Source organism: Melopsittacus undulatus, chromosome 9, assembly GCF_012275295.1.
Source record: "Melopsittacus undulatus isolate bMelUnd1 chromosome 9, bMelUnd1.mat.Z, whole genome shotgun sequence".
NCBI classification, from domain to species: domain Eukaryota; kingdom Metazoa; phylum Chordata; class Aves; order Psittaciformes; family Psittaculidae; genus Melopsittacus; species Melopsittacus undulatus.
In genome coordinates, this window is record NC_047535.1 from 31,446,422 (window position 1) to 31,465,450 (window position 19,029).

Genomic DNA, 19,029 nt, shown 5'->3' on the forward strand with positions numbered 1-19,029 from the left:
ATTAGTGCAACCTGACACAGGGCTGCTGGCCCACATCTGGGTAACTCAGGCAGTTTCCTGTGAAAATGGGAACACTGTCAAGTCTGGAGCAAAACGTAAGAATAATAATGCTATTTCCCTCAGTGAAAGCTGATCTTGTAGCTCATACAGCAGTTGATCAAACGTACACAGCGAAGTTCAGAAAAGAGAGATCTCTAGATTTGTAAACAGTCTCTAAATACATGGTTGAGCAGAAGTATTTGTATTCCTCTTTACATTAATCCTGGAAAATACTCTACAGTCTGGTTTTGTTCTCTTGAAGTCAACATGCAACTGATGGTTAGGCTGCTGGATATGTTGAGACAGACAAGTTGAATATTTGCAAGACATCCATGAAGCGCTGCTCTCACTTTCTGTTTTCCATCTGATCACTCATTTACGGAATTCATGGCAGAAAAGAATTGTTTTGTTTCGCCTGCCTCTGGATACTTGCTATCTAACAGATTTATTTGAACAATACCCCAACGTTCTGCAGCCACACCTGCAGCCTGTGCCTCATGGCTGCGACTCTGTGCCAGCAAATTACTCCAAAAACTCAAACGCAAACAGACATTGCCTTTGACCTGTCAGAACCAGTTCACAGTGCTCCCCCAGCAATCAGCTTAACAGAAAAATTAGGAGCTATTATTGTAAGATTATATATTTACCTTGTTAAAAATATTTGTATGCAAGCCACTTTTGCACAAAAATTACCCTGAACATGCTTGAATGTAGTAAATGAAAGGGTTTGTTATTTTAATAACTGCTCAGGCTCTGCTGTACTGCATTTTGGGAAAGAGGTTCATTTTGTAAAGGTCTTTATTCCTGCACTCTTCTGTGTTTTTAAAAGAGGGCTCAGGGAAGCTTGCTTACACCAAACCCTGACCCTAAACTTGGGGAACACTAACCCAAATGCCCCCCAAGCATTAGCTGAAGGTGAGTGCAAATCAGCACGTATATATTCAAATTATTCTGATTCTGCAATTAGCCCCTTGTGCTTGTTCTGCGCCCCGTGGGCTTCCCATCATGCCAATCCAGAGCTGCATTTTCATCCCCGCTGTTCCTGAAGGCTGGCATAAATCTGAGCAGTCTTCAGCAGAAAAACCTGTATTACTTGGAGCAGTTGAAAATTTTGCTGGTGGAACATGGGGTGAAGCTCTTCTTCCGTTAAGCAAAGCAGGACGTGAGCACCTGCACAAGGACTCCAAAGAGTACCAGCCTTCCTGGGACACACCTTGCCCTTCTGCAAGCCCGAGGGTCTGGAGCTCAGCTTCCCTTGTCCTCCTCTGCACACTACAAGTGTATGTGGCTTCTGGGACTAGATTTTATGTGATGCACAAAGCTAATTCCTAAGACTAGCCTTGTAGGAAATACAACTAGGGCTGCCTGCTACCTTCTTCCACTCCCCTTCCATTTCCCTTCCCTTTGCTGCTGGAATTAAATAGGATTTTTACTTTAGCACCCACACCTGCAGCTGCTGAATAGTCCTACTGGAACCACTCCAGCAGCAAAAGACAGGCAGGTCTAAAAGGATCTTAAATCAGGGAAAGTTAATTTCCTTTCTGGATAGTACGGAAGCTGCAAAGTGAAACACTGCTCATGTTTTCCAGCTTCAGTGAAGAATCAAAGCAGCAATCATAGAGACTTTTCCTGAACCTAAGAGTTTCTAAACCAAGGTTAAAAATTTACAACATTGTGCTGGGATCTGAATTAAAAGCAAAACATGCTGCTAAAACCCAAGCTAACTTCCAAGGACCATTTTTAGCTCTATAGTCTAAAAGGAATTAATTGTAAATGCAGACTGAGACAGGAAAAACAGGAGCTGATGAAACCGCATGTATGCAACATACTCATCCTCCCTGGCCATATGAAGTTGCTTGAGAGCAACAGTCGCCTAGATTAAGAGAAACTCACACTACCAGGAGTGCAATTTTTACAGCAATACAAGATCCTGTTATTAGATTCATTCATTTGTCATTGCACAAGCTTCAGAAGCCAGCACGGCTATTATAATGCCACATATAAGAGAAGAAGTGGCCCCCCAAAATACCAAATAAAATTAACTCCTCAGACCTCTTATCCAGCAATATCTGAGGTAGTTATGAGAGGAAATTAAAGTGTCAAAAAACAAGTTTATTTCTGTAAAACACATATCTTATTGTGGAGCTTGCTTCTTCCATGTTATGCTCAATAAGCTTCTGATGTGCAATCTAAACTATAAAAAAGAGGTTTGCAACAGATCTGTGTATGCAGTTAAGAGTCAGTCGATTGAGGAAAGAAATCCACTGATCTATAGATCCTAGGGAAAAAAGTGGTCGTTGTGATTACAGTCTGCATAACTAACAGACAAACACTGTATCTTCTGACACAATAACTTTACCTCCTTTTTTTCTTCCCTAATACGTTCCAGCTGAAGGGCTTGAGTTTCACTGCTAGCAGAAACCACACAGAGGAACTCGTGACATAATCACAGAACATAAAAGCCAATAATGGGGATTCAATTAGTGGTTTTCAAAGGCAGAAGAGTTTTTCTGCCAAATATCAAACTGTTCCTGCAGATAAGGCACCCAGTGTGTGTCAAAACTGCTGATCTGAATTTTCATGTCCACACGTCGTTACAATTTGTTATGTCATCAGCAACATCTATTCTGTACATGTCAGACAGCAAAGGCAAGAGGCACAGGTGGGCCAAGGCTTACCTTCCATGTCGCTGCGTTGCGTCTGAAGTAAGCAAACATTCGCGTGAACCAGTTGTAGATTTCGTTTAGTGTTAGCTGTTTTTCTGGCGATTCGAGGATGGCCTTGTGAAGCAAAGCGATTGCAACATCAGTTATGAGCACACCAGTACAAAATACACTCACGGTTTTACTTTACCAAATACAGAAAGGAAAAAAAGGAAGAAAGGAAGAAAGAAGAAGAGATTTGGAGAAAAAAAAAACCTAAAGGAGGTTTTTCACAATATGAACTAAGATTAATGGCTGTATTTAACAGTTCAATGGCAAAATTCAAAATGGAATTATCTAATTGTTTTGAGTTTTTATTTCTGTTTCCTTACAGAAATATTAATTTATCAGTCATTCATAAAGCAGAATCAAAGAGAAATGCAAAACATTTCACTAGCTGATTAAAGCTCAGTAATTATTTAGAGCTCAGATTAATTCTAGGGATCAGAGATTACTGTAGCTTGTGATAATTGACTTGCCATCTTTAAACAGGCTCATTTTCACTGTTGTGTGAAATGAATTTCCTAATAATCACATCGTATTGTAATACTTAATCAAAAGCAATTATGTTATATATTGCAGTTCTAAAAACCCTTATAGTAAAGGTTTGAGCATTTGAGCACGCTTACATACCAAAGGTTTGAAAATCTATTTAATCCAGAGTGTGCACATATAGGGAGATATTTTTTTCCTAATCCAAATGCACATTTGGCTCAGCTTACCTGTCTAATTAAAGATGCATATGTGAATGGTGGTCTAACTTCTGCGTTCTTATAAAATTCTTGGTTCTGGGCAATATCTGCTAAATAAGAGCAGTTGTTCTGTTATCATCACAGCCTGCTGCTGCTGGGCTTCAGGCAACATAAGCTGCCCCACCAAAGGGGCCACACCATCAGAACCCCTTTACCTGAAGAAATGGGGACATTGTATTTATCCGAGTACCGCCTCCGGATGGGTCCGACATTGTGCATGCTTGTGGTAGTGATGACCGACGGTCCCTGTGTGACAGGAGTGATGGGTGCAGTTGGGGTGGTGGGAGTATGAGGTAAGCTCTGCGGAGATGCCTCGGATGCAGTCTTGGAAAGCGTGACGCTCGATACCAGATTCAGCTGTGGAGGGAAGGACGAGGGTTTCGTTACAAATGGCATTTCTGGCTAATGAAAGGCCATAAAGAAAATTCTTGTAACGGAGTCTTCCTCAGTTTGAAGCAGAGAGCACTTGCTTCGGCGCCAAGTGGTCTTGTAACATCTCCATCAGGAGCCAGTAAAGCGAAATAAATATCAACATTTCTGAAGAGATTTAAAGAAAGAATAACGTAGCCTGCTGCTGGAACTCCAAATCATGAATTTTTATCTAAACCTTAAAACAAGATCTCACACAGCACATAATAATTTCAGTATTTTCTTTTAGTTCCATTGTTTCACAGTCTAAACCCCACACATCTCTTATTTCCATGCTGTCATTATGCATAGCTTCTAATCAGTCTTCTTGGCTATTTTACTGAAGGCATCAGGCTTAAAATAAAAGGTAAGACTTTCCTAGGGAGGTACTAGGGAGAAACTCAATCTCTCTGTTCTGCATTTAGGCTTTTTCTTTTCCCCCCTCTGTTCATCCATTTTAAAAGCAAAGCCCAGAGTAGGTTAACACTGGAATAATTTAATTAATCACACTGCATGAAATACTGCAAGGACTCAGTCCTGCAGAAGTGGCACCACTCTTCTTTTTCATCCCATGACAGAAGGTATCGGCATTACCTGCACAAAACCCAGCCCAGGATAAATGGCAGCTTGCCACCTCAGGCTGTAAGACAGAACTGCCTCCAGGGCTGTGCATCAAACCCAGCTCCAACTCAAGCGCTTTCGATACACAACCCTATTTATATAACAGCATCCACATTCCTCCCTGACCCTTTCTTTTTGCCCTACACCATCCTTTGAAAGACAATTCTCCATCTCAGTAGGTCACTCCTGCTGAAGTATTTTAAACAAACAGTCTGATCTCTTAACTACAACATCAGAAAAGAAGACTGAGAAAAGGGCTCTTTGACTACTTCCACATTTCCTTCCCTTAGGCAGTTTTGTGAGTAATATTGGTGAAATCCTGACCCCACTGAAGTCAGTAGCAAAATTCCTACTGAATTTAACAGGAAAATATTTTACAACTTTTGCTCGTTATTAAAATTCCTTTTTGCTTGACATGAAACCTTTTCAAATGAAGGCAAGGCGCAGTACTCGGCTATGCCCCTAAATATCTCATGTTTATCCATAAGGCACTGTATTAATTTTCCTCGTATGAAACTAAGCAGATAAGAAAACTCCTATTAGCATACCTCATATGAGTTAATAGCCACAAATAATGTTTCTTTATAAAAAATAATAGGATTTATCCAAAACAAAGGTAGTGTAAAATAAAAGGCTCTCATATTGCAGAAAGGACACCGACACAAAAAGTCCACTGCCCACAGAAAGGGTACAGCTGAGTGACAGGTAAATTGTGACTGCTCTTTCCCTCTGGATGGTGAGAAGGAGCAAGCAGAGGGAAGCCCCAGCCACAAACACCCAGCACTGTATGGCTGCAGTGGCACACACGCATCTCCAAAGAAAGAAGGTGGTGAGCAGCAGACCTGCAAACACCCCACCCCTGGGCAGGGGCTTACAACCAATGCTTCGTCTTCCAGCGGGAAACACTTAAGACTTCATGCCAAAGCCAGAGAGCATGAACCCAGATAGGGATGGTGAAAGGTGATGAAATAGGGGTATTGATTTCCCAGAGACTCCCACACCAGTGTGAACTGCTATCGGTAGTGTGGAGGTAAGCATGCCTGCCCAGACCCCGCAGGGCCAGCATTGCCGCCATGGGCCGCCCAGTCCGATTGTTGACTGGCATGATTTACGGACACTGATTAGGGACATGTATATAGTAATGTCTCCCTGTTATCCATCTATTACATATGATAAAAGGACCAGTGACGATAATTATAGTACAACTGACAGGTCTCACCATGAAGTTAAATCTACTGTATTTTATCTCAGTTTCTAAATGGACATTTTTAACAGTCCAATAACTGTGAGCAAATCTGCATCAATTTTAAGTGCCCATCTCCAGTGCAGGCTCGGCAGCCGGGCCCTCCTGTTGCAAAGATCACTGCTCGTGCTTCATCATTACGGCTCCAACTACTCCATTTCAAAAGAGTCCCCTTCCTTTTTTAGTGTGTAAAAACTTAACATTTAATCTGTTTCTACTAGGGAACTGTAAGGAAGGATCCACAAAGGTCATCGTTCCCTGCTTAAAGAATTTGAATTGAGTTAAATTTCTTTAGGCTGTTCAGCATAGGTAGCAAGTAGGAATAAACACAGAAGAGGACGAGCAAAGGAGGGGGGGCTTTAACAGGCTTGACAAATGACACTGTGATTCACACCCACTGCTGGGCTGCCACTAATAAGCTACAGAGGAAGCAGCCAATCTCAGCTAATTACCAGATAAAATTGTATTGTAAGGACTCTAATTAGGAGATGCTTATGGAGGTGATCTAATGATTAAACGCTGCATCCAAGTGACCCCACCATCAATGTGCAGTGGTGCAAGATGTCACCGGAATATTTTGTAGAAACAGTAATTTTATTTCAAGGAGGGGAGGCAGTAATATTTGTAATAATGGCTATGAGGTAAACTAATTAAAAGACAGTTCCTAAAGGAAGACTGTGGCTTTGAGCAGCTGTGGCCGTTCCAAAACAAAGTGCCAAATCTCAACAGAGGAGCTGCAGTCAAGTGGAAAATTTCTGCCTGACCTCTGCTCTTGCTATTAATTTGCAGGAAACCTAATGACACATATACATATTCCCACAAAATTGTTCTAATTGCTAATTTGCCAAAGGAGCCCAGTTTCCAAATTAAACATGACTGCAGTCTGTGAGGAAGGAGAGAACAAAAAGCTGGAACGCAGCGAGTCTGCCGCGTTTCACCTCCGACGACCATTTGCGAGCCTGAACCAACAAGTTAATGAAACACGACCTTGTCGATCGCTAGCGAAGTTTTTCCTTTTTCTGTGTTTTATTTGATGACACTCTCCTCTTCCAGCCGGGGTCCATCCCTGCCTGTGCTGTTACCAAAACACGAGCTAGGGTAAGGGAGGAGAGGGCTGCGCTCCTTCCGCAGACCTTCGCCGCTGCTTCCTTTGTTGCATCTATAGCGCAAAGGCTGAAAAATCGGTTGTGAATTAGAGCAGAATAACAAATTATGAATGGTGTTGGTTTTGTTGCCATCTTGAATTATTAATCTGAATGGTAAACTATTAAATCTTAATATTGGCATCAATTAGAAACGTGAAAGCAGCCATGGATGATGGTGCAGGGCAAAGATCAGGGAGGGACCGGGTTGGGAGGGTTTCTTTTCCTGATGACACGGTTTCTCCCTGTTTGCATTTTCTATTTAAAAACAAGCTACTATGAGTAGAAAAGTTGATCGTGTTGGTATTTTGTGTGCAGCCTGTTTCCCACATACCGCAATTTTTGGATGAGGTAGCATTGCTGGCAGAGGGGAAGGGAGCCTAAGTCATGGAGTGAGCACTCCAACAAACAGGAACTCTTGTACTGCAGTTAAGGCACAACAGGGGGTACCCTCCAAGTACACTGGAGAGCACAGCCCCTGCACCAAAGGGTTAAATGATGTCATAATGTTTGTACTGGGAATGGGGGAGGATTTCCTCCAGCCTTTAATGGGAAAAAAAAAAGCAATCACATGAGCCAAAAACCCCCAAAACACCAAGAAATAAAAAAACACCAACAGGAAAACCACCAAAGCCCACAACAGTTTTAGGTCCTGAAATTCTGCATATTCAGCCACTGAACCTCATTGGGTACTTTGTTCAGTTCTGAGTTTTGAGAACAATTCCTCATACTGTTTTAACTTAATCACGAATACTGTAGTTGCTTTAGTGTTCAATATCCTGCTTAGGATTTTATTATTATTAACTCTTTTAAGATATAGGCATGTCCTCCTATTAAAGGTGAAGACTGAGTATCTTTATTTTCTCTAGATATAAACAAGGCAGAGGTAACCTTCTCCTTCACCCTGTAAAACAGACTTCCAGTAAGTGGCTCTCCCACTAGGGCTGTCTGATTTCTTTTTGTGTAAACATTTTACATGACAATGGCGGCTGCACATTAAAAAGCCCCTGAAACTCTTTTAGAAGAATAAAAAAAGAATTTTATATATGTGTATGTACATATATATATGTACACATATATATATGTGTACTTATGCATATATATGTTTCTAAATGTGATGGTGGGGCCATACTCATTGCTGCAACTCAGTGACTCCTCTGCAATAGATGCTGCTGATCTGGTCCCAGCTGGGACTGAGGATTTACCCATACTGATTTCCTGGGCCTGAAACACTCCGGAGCAGAGATTCCTTTTCTTGACACCCAGGGTGGGAGAGAAAGCTAATGCTGGGCCTGAAACTTTGTTAAATGCTGTGTCTTCCTCTCCCATTTCAGCCTGGACACATTAGTGTATTAGATGCAGAGTCTGGCAGGCAGCAATCACTTAGCAGGTGTTGTTATTGGCAGGAATACTAAGGAAACCAAAGCTGAGGAGTGAGACTTAATGAAAAGCAGTATATAAAAACAGCTTTTGTTGTGCTTGAGAATCTCTCTTTATTGCTGCGTATCGTTATTTTTTCAAACTATAAAGTCCGGCTGCAGCAGCTAAAATGCTCAGTCATTACCTCAACAGTTAAAAGACTGTTTTTTTTTTAATGCTTTGTTATTACAGTTGCTAAAAACAGAATTTCAAAACAATCATAACTGCTATGGTTAGGGTAAAAAAAATACATAGAAGAAGGGATATTTAACAGTGCATCTTATTTAAAGTGCCGAAAGTTCCTCTCACACTTTTCTGTCTATTTTTAAAGACGGCTAGAGCACCCACTATGCAGAATTACTTGTTGCTTGATGCTTTTTCCTTTTCCTTCCCTTCCTATGAACTTCAACATATGTTAATCCCCCCAAAGAAAGCACATTTCCATTTCAACCTATTATGCTGATCTCTAACACCAATGAAAATAGCATGTAGGGGAAGGCATCTTAATAGCAAAACCAGAATGACAATTCTTAAGAAATCATTCTGGCTTTTGTGTTGTGGTTTTGGTAGGGGTTTTTTGGGTTTTACCTTGAAAAAAAAAGATCACCATACAAAAATGTCACAGCCTAGTGCTACACAGAGAGCTTTTTTCTTGCTTTTCAGGCCCTTTAGTATCACCAAAACAACACTTGTAGCCGTAACTGCAAACAACTTTGCCAGCTCCGAGTTGTGAGATACTTCCACTTTCTTTTAAACTGCTGCACCATTGGGTACTTTAATTATAAAGCTGGACATTTTTGAATGTGGGCCCGAGCACTGCAGCTGCTGATGTGCTCTCCTTTCCCAGCAGCTCCTTGGAAACAGGGAAGAGCTGCCCTTTGCAGCACACCAGACATGACCCCCACACCTAGCTCACAGCAGTTCAGGCCATTCACCACTACACTATGTAAGAACATGATAAAATCTCATCAGCTTTAACAGGAATAGAGAGTTCTATTGAACAGATGTTTTGGTGGACTGGTGTAGTGAAATGCATGGACTGCTCCACCACCATTCCCAAGGTTAAAATTACTGCAAGGAGCTAAAAGCCACTCAAATGGGATGGATGGGCATGGCTATCCTGGTACACACAATCCCCTCTCTGAAGTTGGGCAAGCTCTGAATTGATGCACAGCCATCAAGAACCAGGGTGTGATCTACCTGGTCCAAACCCAGCTGCTCAGCTACTGCCTGAAGCCCAAAAGGCAAAGACAACTAATGGTCAGTGTGGATTACAAGCAGCATGAGGTTAACATGGACACTCAGTCACCAATTATACCTGCCAGTAACAAAATAGTTTAAAAACAAGCATTAAGATCCTTTAAGCAGAGCAAAAACATTTTCTCAGTCACAAAAAGGCTGCAATTTTAAATCCCAATTCACTGCTATGTTTGGATTTGCATCCGCTCTTTCCTTTAAAATCACTGATGTACTGTAATATATTAATTCTAATGTACACCTTGCATTAGTTATGTTGGCAGAAAAAAATTAATTACTGGATGTAAAGAATACTTTGCACTGCAATAATGGTCATCAGATCTTTTTACCAAAGTCCTATCCCACTGAGTTAAAAGGACTAGGTCTAGCACAGTCTATGCAATGCCTGTGTATTTTTTTCACTAGGAAAGCACAATTTATGCAAAACATTATACTTCTACATTTTATAATTAATTTTCAAATGCTTCACCTATACATATTTTAATAATTTCTGATTTATCAGATGGTATCTATAATAAATTTTTCTATATTTCAATAAATGAAAAGAAGGCAGTTTCAATCCCACAACAGAGTGCCACACAATATAGGCCTGTCAGGCACCAATTTTTACTTCTAACATGTAAGTTAAAGGATAAGGAATTTATAATGCTGCCTGTGAACGAAACCACTTTTCATACACAAATGTGATCTTTTTTTTTCCAAAGGGTAATACAACAGTACATTTACATAAACTAATCCAAACAATCTATGTATTTGACAATGGCAAACCTCACACAGACTGCCTATTGTTGGTTTACATCTTGGAGTTCTTTATGTTGGCTTGTAACACTGCTCTAGCTGTCAAAGGTTTGACTTGGACTCTAAATAAATGGTTATAGAAGTGCTGTGCAGCGATATTGGACTTCTTTGCAAAAGAAAACCTGCTGTGTATGAATTCAAAAGCTATTAATTTTTCAGTCAAAAATATTCATGCCTATTTCTTTTAATAAAGAAACACTGTGCTGAGCAACTGAGAGATAATGTTGACTAGTGGTACAGAATTTTCAATAGAGCAGTTAAAAATAAATTTAGTAGGAGGTCCCCAACAAAGCTATAATTTTCCAGAATGTAAAACATTTTTAATACTAATCAAGACAGCCCTTTTCCCCCTGCGTTCACTTTTTTTTCCCCCACTGCTTTTCCCTGTTTATTAGCTGTTAACAGTAATCTTTCTGGCGACACCGCCTGGTATCTCCATAGCCTACAACACCCGCGAAAGCTCCCTGCCCTCCGCGGCCGAGCATCGATCACGAGCTGCCTTGCCAAAAGCTGTTCGCCTCCTTATGATTTCCTCCCTTTAGTTTTTAATCCTTCCTCCTGAGGGGCACCACTGTTATGAAAGGCCTCAAGGCAGAGTGCTTTGAGACTTCCAGATTATTCCGCTGTTTTAATTTTTAATCCAGTAAGAGCTATAGAAACCAAACCTGCTCCCCATTCTGTTGGGTCTACATACTTTGCCAACAATGCACTGAAGCATTTGCATTCAGGCTGAGAGGGATGTGAGGAACTAGAAGAATGCTATTTTTATAGACACTGTAAGTAGTTCTACTCTAGAGGTCTGGTATCCACCGGATCAAGCAATTTTAGGCATCTCAACAGCTTAAATGGAAGGGTTTATACCTACCACTCAACTCTCTCCAAGAAGGCACCGAAATTTCCGGTTGACTTTGACATCTGCTCCAGTGTTGCTGAATAGCCTGCAATTTTCTGTCTAGTAGCCTCCCTATGCACTTCTGCAGCCATTTATTTCCAACTACATGGAAACTGAGAAATCCTTTTCTAGTAAAAATGTGTGCGCGAAGTGTTTAATGATTTTATGTTCTCTATCTCTGTAATGTGTTCTGTTTCAGACATTAATTTTGTCTACCAACTGCATCTTGGCAGGCTACCATATTTGCTGGGTTAATAGTCTGACTCCTTTTTATTTCCATCACCATAAATCACACATATATGGGTGTGTGTTTGCTTTATTTATAGAAAAAAAATCAGTCAAAACAGATAAACCAATACTTTGTCATTATGCTGCATCATTGCATATTGATTAAAATTGCTAGTACTAACTATAGATTGTCAACGCTCAATTAATTTTCACACAATGACTCAAAGCAAAATCAAATAAAGTCAGTGTACCTTTAAATCTTACAAATCTTAAAATCAGGAAGCAAAGCACTCTCTCCATTTTGAATAATCATTGGAAGCTCTGAGGAACATTTTCAGCATTAAGAAGGTTGGGAGAAAACAACAGCTGAAGAAGAGTCATTTTGGTTAGGGCATGAGATGGTGGGTCTGTCTAGGTTTGGGGCTACCCAAGAGTTTTCTTGGGCTGCAGAGCTACTTGCTTCCTCTGCACCCTCTTTTTTAAAGGGCAATCTGGGGCGGAGAAGGTTTCCCTTCTCAGTTTCAACAGTATAAAACCTGATACTGGTTAACCGCGATTAACATCAAAACATGCAGCTAGAGTCTCTTCTACTGTAAATGTCTGTCAGACAGGGAGAAAGCAGAATAAATATACTGAATATAATTTAATTACATCTCCTTCCTAACACTTCCTAAGATTTCATACAAGTTGGACTGATGCAAAGCAACTTACAGGCTACTACGTAAGGTCAGAAAAAAAGCTCAATGCATCAGCTTTAAAGCAAAACTTCTTTCTAACTCCCTGAGGAGAAGGGGATGAGGAAACCCAGGTGCCCATGGCAGTGTCTTCTGCAAAGCAGCACTTTGCATCTCATCACCATGGCCAACTGTGAAAGCGGTCCACGCTTTGCATCATGTGCCCCAGTGGGGAACAGGAAAGAGAGGTTTGTTGTGAGGTTTTATTTGCTTTTGGCACAGTTCGGTACTTACGGGCTGAGGGGTGGCTTTTGGTTCAGTTGACTTCACATGCAGGTGTGTCATCATGGCTTGCAGGCGCTCTTTATCTTTTGCAAGCTGAAAGGAGGGGGGGGAAAGAAATATCCTCTGTTATTCGCACAAATAAAACCCAGTCTCTGCTTATTCCTAATTAAACAGCTGGCACCGAGGCATGAGACAGAAGAGTTTTATTGCTGAGTAGTTTGGAAATTGTATATGGTCTATTCGTGAGGTAAAGCTAACGCATGGTGCTGGGTGTCACTATTTCCTAAAGCAAAATGCATTAGCCCTCAAGTGAGAAGAGCTAGACCTGCTGGCACCAAGAGCTTCACTCTAGCCCTGACAGCTAAAAGACAACAGTGAATCATGTTTATTAACCAGCCCCACTCCAGCTCAGGAGGCACGGCAGAAAGCAAGAGAGGCAGCAGCTCTGAAATGCCTCTGCCTCCTTTCAGACCAGGAAACAAGTGGCACAAATGGAGCACGGCTTTCACGGCACCTACAGACCTTGCGGCATGTGCAGCAAATGCAGAGACAGCAGTGGTTAAACCACATGAGGCACCTCCATGGGGCATGGCAGGCAGCCTCAGCTCTTAAAAGCATCTTGCTTTTACTTGAGAAGGTGGCACAGCCCCTCAGTGGGTCATCTAAGGCAGCCAGGCTGGGAACCTGAGCAGGGGCATCCTGAGCATGGGTAGGAGCAGCAGGGTGGGTTGCCAGCATCCCTTTGGCATACAGCTGCAGGCAGCAGGATGGGAAGGGCTAACAGCGTACAGAAACTGCCTCAGAGTACTTGTCTCAGGGCACCCAAAGCCACAGGACCGATACTTTCACCCTTCCTCATGGGTCACATCATGCCCAAGAGCTAGAGCAAAGCTCCTGCTCTGGATGTCTCTTCTACTTTATGGTTGAGATTTGCACCAGGCCACAGTTGCTGCCTTGGGATCACACCATACACACCCTTAGCCAGGAAGGCATCCCCATGCATTTCAATGCACTGGACAGACACTAAATTTCATTATTTTGGGGAACCATTTTTTTGTATGTACAACAGGACATTTTCCAGCTGCTTAAAAAAAAAAAGAGGTGGAAAAATATTAAGAAATAATACTAACAAAAAAGGGGTGTTATTAACCTGTATGCCCAACGTAAAAGCTCCTGTTTCCAGCAGGACTTGGACCAGGTTCTCACAAATGACAACTTTTGCAGACTTTTTGCTTTAGACAAGCCAGATTCCCAGCGCCAAAAGGAGAACTGTGCTCACATTCCAGCAACACTTTAAACAACCTGCCCACCTTATCACCATCATCTGTTTGTAACAATAAAGTTGGGCTAAGTGTATATAAAAGGAGACTTGGTCATAAATCCCCATTTGTATCCTTACGGTCAAGGTTGTGTTGCTGTTCGCAAGGCAAGGGGCTTCTGACTGTGCCAGAAAGGTGCTGTGATAGGATAAAACTTGGCACACGGGTTTCCAAGACAGGAATTAAATATAGGAAAAAATGGTGTGACCACTGCATGCTCTGGAAGTGCAAAAACAAAATCACTGGGCTTTTCTAACAGCTGCTCTTTCCTTGGTCAAAACCCTCAACGGCAAGAGAGAGAACCTGACACTCACAGCAGATCTGCAATCTTATCACCAGATCCGCGCTGGACTTCACAGAAGAGCCGAAGAGCAGCGACAGGCTCTTATCATCGCACTGCAGCAGAAACTTCTCCCTCTGAGAGTCCTCTGAGGACCTCTTCAGAGAAAGGAGAGGTCTCACCCCTCAGCTGCCGTGCTTCACACAAAACAAATTAAACCCAAGAAATAGCTGTGCTCTCAGTGCAGCTCTGTTGTGCAATGTCTCATCTGCAGCAGTTGCTGGGCGCACCAGGCTGCTTGGCGGGGTCATCTGTGCATTAAATTCTGGTCTGCAGGCTACTGCAGAAGAACAACATCTTCTAGCCAAAATAAATAGAAGGCAGGCACCTGAAAGCTTCCTGCCTGCACCAGTGCGGCGGCAGGAGGGAAGGCACCCGGGCAGCCGCGGGCACACCCTGCCGCGCTTCCTCCGGGCCCCTGCAGCCAAACAGAGCGGTGCACCTCCCTCCGAGCGGCTGGGGTCCTTGTTCGCAGTGTTTTCACTCATCATCTTAGCAAGGCTTTTAACGCCGTTTCTGGTGGACGGAGGTTATTAAAGATCCTCTAGACATTTCAGGCAGACACATGCTAGCATTTTGTCATAGTCTAGGAATTCAAACACTCACCCAGTTAGGCAGGAGTTTAAATTATGAAAAATAGAGGTCTCTCAGTTTCAAAGCACCGAAGAGAAGTAAAAATATCTGAAGAATTTCTTTAAACTGTTTTTCCCTTAGGTCAAGAAGCAGTAGTGATATAAAACTAGAATGTCACTAGTAGCCCCCTCTGGTCAATGGGGTCATACAAAAGAAGCCATGAGGGCTTGTGTGGTCACCGATGGGAGCAAATTCTCACTGGTGGCTCTCACTGGAGTCCAGATGCTCCAGAAATGGGGATTACTAGCATACATGCATGAAAACGCTCTTTATCTACTGATAGTGTTCTTGGGCAAGGACTATGCTGCCATATATGTAAGGATCTGCTCTGTAGAGGGGATGTGAAGACTAGAACACAGTCCCATTTGCAGCCTTATTTTTCTTCCTATATCCATTTGGAAAGCTCTGCATGGTGGGAGTTTTCAGATGGCCACCCAGTTCTTCATGATACGCCTGATTTTGTGAGGTTTCCCTCATCTTTGTGGGGTACAACCATGATGCAGATGCCTGACTGTGGTTCAACAGGAAACACGTCCAGAGAAAGGTACATGCTTTGCAAACTTGGACACCAGGACACACTCCTTGCCCAGAGAGGTTAAATCCTAAGCCTACACAGGTAGAAATGGCAGGAGAGGGAAGGCACAGAAAGCACAGGCCAGAAGGGACTCAAGGTAAGGGGGCAGAACAGGAGTTTGATAACCGAGGAGCAAGAGGGGGAGGCATTAGGCACAGACGACGGAGAAATAACACAGGAAAAAAGGAAATAACAGCGAGGACCAGGAATGTGAAAACAGAAACCCAGCGAGGGCATTCAATAGGAGCAACATGTCCAGAACAATGAGAACAAAGATCACTTCAGCAGTAGGATTCTGGAGAAACCAAGGGCAAAGGCGAAGAAAGCTGGTCATGGACAATGCAAGAGACAACCAAGACACAGCTTCTTTCCTTCCATTATGTGCCTAGTTGGGCTGTGCACTAGAAAGGTTTAGGATCCACTTCAAGAGTGTCAATGGATGCTTTACAAAAACAGGCCCAAACAGTGTTTCCATACACTGAAAATGGCCAGCTGGCTTCATTTTCTCCCATGAGGAGATACTTTTTAAAACTTAAAACGGCCTTGTTGCTGTTCTGGGATATTTTTTCACTCCAAGGTGGTGCTGCTAAGAACTAGCTAAGGATAGCGATATGTTCCTGTGTTTGTGTTTTACCCAGCAGCCCTATTCTCACTATTTATAAAGACAACAAATGATCATGTCAAGATGGTTTAAACAAAGTGAAATACGAGAAGATCTCTACCTTGTCTGTGATATTTTAAGTATGTTTGTGATGGAAATGCTGAGCCCAAAGCTTCGAGATACTTCTGCAAAGGGGCATTTGCAACTAAACACAAACCAGATCTGACTGGTTTTGTTTTCTGGGTTTTTGGCTTTTTCCAAAAAAGTGGATGTAAAAATTACCTTCTTTAAAAGATACTGCACTTATCTAAGTCAATGGCGCTGCTAAAACTATTGTGCATAAAAGAAATAAGAGCATAAAAAAAAAGAAAGGCTTGCATTTGGGTCCACCATACTCAAAACCTTAAATGCATCTCTCAGGTGGAAGGAATGTTGTAAATTCTACTCCTGTCTTGAGGGAGCTGTGCATGAAATGGTGCAGCACCCAGATCTTGCCATGGTGCTGGACCATGACAGCATGTGACACTTCATAGCTCCACTAGAAGGCAAAGCTTCTTAGCAGTGCTCAGCACCGTGTGTCAAATGGGAAAGGCTATGGGTCCCTCTTTTATCTAGCTCACCAAACTCAAACAGCTGGTCAGAAGGCTTGTCACCACCCCACTGGTAACTGCTCCATTGCCCGAGTATGAAGTCAATGGTCTTAGTCCAACTGCTCCTGCTACAACATGTTGAGTGCTGCAGATCATATCACTAAAACCCTGCTGTTGGGCCAGAACTCTGCTTTATGATGGTTCTGAGCAAAATCAGGTCACAGCCAGACAAACTAGGTACTGGAAGCCAAATCCTCGTACATATTTAGGCAGATTATTTTTCCTTTTCTTTTTGAAGTATCAGAGGACCAATACACAGGATGAAAGAAACGGAAGAAGAGAGGAGTTACAGGCACATTTCAGAAGCAGGACCACCTTCCTCCTTTCCTCCTCTACCTAACCTTGCTGGCTAACGCACAGATGGTTTCACTCTGTTATCAACATCCCTGTCTAAATTAAGCCTCCAGTTCATCCTATTTACTGTGCTAGTGTGATTGTTGAAAACAAATCCAGAACTCTCTGGCTCTTCCACTACTTTGAAATTACGTTCTTGTCCTGGGGACCTTATACTGCCATCCCATACAGTGGCTCTAAGCTGAAGTATTCCCTAGCACTAAATGGGTGGAAAGCTGTAACTATTAGTCACTTAAGACAATCAGTAGAATGCACCACCGGTAAATCTTTCCAAAATATTGTCAAGAGCTTATGGTGACAACCAAGTATCATCTCTGTCCTGCCCAACTGTTAACACAGGGCATCCTCCTGTAATTCCAGGCACTGCAATTCCCAGCAACTGCAGGAGAGAAGGATTAATGTTTTTCAAATTGACTGTAACTGTAAAATTTAGATTTACCTTCAGCCTGAATATTATTGCATCTTGGTAAAAGATTATCTCGTATCTCAGTTTACCATGAAGACTGCAGATTTTTTTCTCCCTAATTCTCGAGAAACTTGTTAAAATAACAGACCCTTTCTCATAACATTTTCTGCAAGACTCTGATATTTTACGACTGGTAGTTTGATTTTTATAAAACTTGTATTAGAATAGTTTATATTGCTTCAGCTAATAGTGAAAGAGTGTCATGACCAGCGTGTTCCCGAAAGTAAAATTTAAGAAATATCTATGAAAGAAAAAGGGTAATTTGTAAGATAAGAAGATAAAAGGCATTTTTTTAAATGCTTATCTGGAAAAGTAACAACAAGAAGTTTAAGTGTGGTTTTGCTGATTTTTCTCTCCAACTATTTGAAGCTATAAATGACTTAACTCAGTAAAATTCCAAATGTAATTATCTTCTGTACTTAGCCCAAGGCTTTCCATATATCTCTATGCTGCTGTCTTGCATACAAAATAGGGTTTTCAATAGCTGGTAACTATATAATGTACAACATTGTTTTAATTTCTCCTTCTTTGCTAACCTCTTGCCTACACACAGACACACTGTCAAAGCCGCCCAGCCAGAGCAGCGAGGTGCGGGGAGACAGAAAGGACTCAAAAACATTTGGAAAGGCAGTTACACAAACAGGTTATACCTTTGCATCACATTCAATATATTCCCATTTATCCCCCTTTTGGCACTTAAAAAATATATTTGCTACAAATGGCAAAAAAAAATAGTAGTAATAATAATATATGGAGAGTATTAGTATATGAGAGACCACCAAACAAGCCAGGTCATGCAGCGTTTTGAAATAAACATCAACCATTTCCCCGATGTATCAACAACTCTAAATGAAGGGGACCACATTCCGCTCGCCCCCCTCCACCCCCCTGGGTGAGTATAAATAGCATTAGATACGTACTGATGGATTTCCAATCAGTCAGCCTGTTTAAGTTTCCTATTTCTTTTCAAGTTACGGTTTAGAAAAGAGGAAATGAAGCTGCAGTTTCTGTTGAGGGTTTTTAAAACTACTACAAGGAGGTTTTGAAAGCTGGTTTTCAATCATAGGGGGAAAAGCAGAACTCATTTTTTATTGCTGTCGAGAATTGGATTTGATTAATACTGAGGTAATATTAAAATAAATTTTATTTTACCTGTAGCTCTAACTGCTGTACAACCTGCATTTGTACTCTACATTGGGCTGTACTTCTATCATCCAGCGCATGCTCACTGTTGAGATGTCTGTAACAATACACAGAAAATCATTAAGTGAAATGGAGAAACAAAAAGGAAAAAAGTAGTTACCAGGATGAATAAGCAATCTGAATGTTATCCAGCAGGTCTTCATCAAAATAGCTGAGATGAGATTTTTATGCTCATTTTTAAGGTTTATTTTTGCCTCTGTCCTGCTTTGGCCTGTATATCCTCCCATCACTCATTATATCTTAAGCACATTTTTTCAGAAGGCTCAATTGTATATAAGAGAAATTTTGCAGAACAGTTATTCTTCCTCCATTAGGAAATGAAAGTGAGATTAAGAAATTATAGTAAAATAATTTCATATAGAATTTCATATTACTTGATTATAAGATGCTGGATATATCTAAATGGACACATGCAATACATGAATAATC

The 19,029-nt window shown here is 41.6% G+C and overlaps 1 protein-coding gene across 6 annotated transcripts in view; it reads right to left on the bottom strand.

Moving 5' to 3' along the window:
- Positions 1-19,029, bottom strand: part of FOXP1 (forkhead box P1) — a 385,773-nt gene that overhangs the window by 18,651 nt on the left and 348,093 nt on the right. For 5 of the 6 annotated variants that reach the window (XM_005149417.4, XM_034065979.1, XM_031049209.2 and 2 more), the window contains 5 exons: positions 18,550-18,637; positions 12,470-12,553; positions 3,649-3,850; positions 3,464-3,543; positions 2,718-2,819 (listed from right to left, as the gene is read on the bottom strand). In XM_005149417.4, the coding sequence (XP_005149474.1) occupies positions 2,718-2,819; positions 3,464-3,543; positions 3,649-3,850; positions 12,470-12,553; positions 18,550-18,637 (556 nt within the window). The remainder of the gene's footprint in view (positions 1-2,717; positions 2,820-3,463; positions 3,544-3,648; positions 3,851-12,469; positions 12,554-18,549; positions 18,638-19,029) is intronic. The other variant, XM_034065980.1, reaches the window with a different exon arrangement.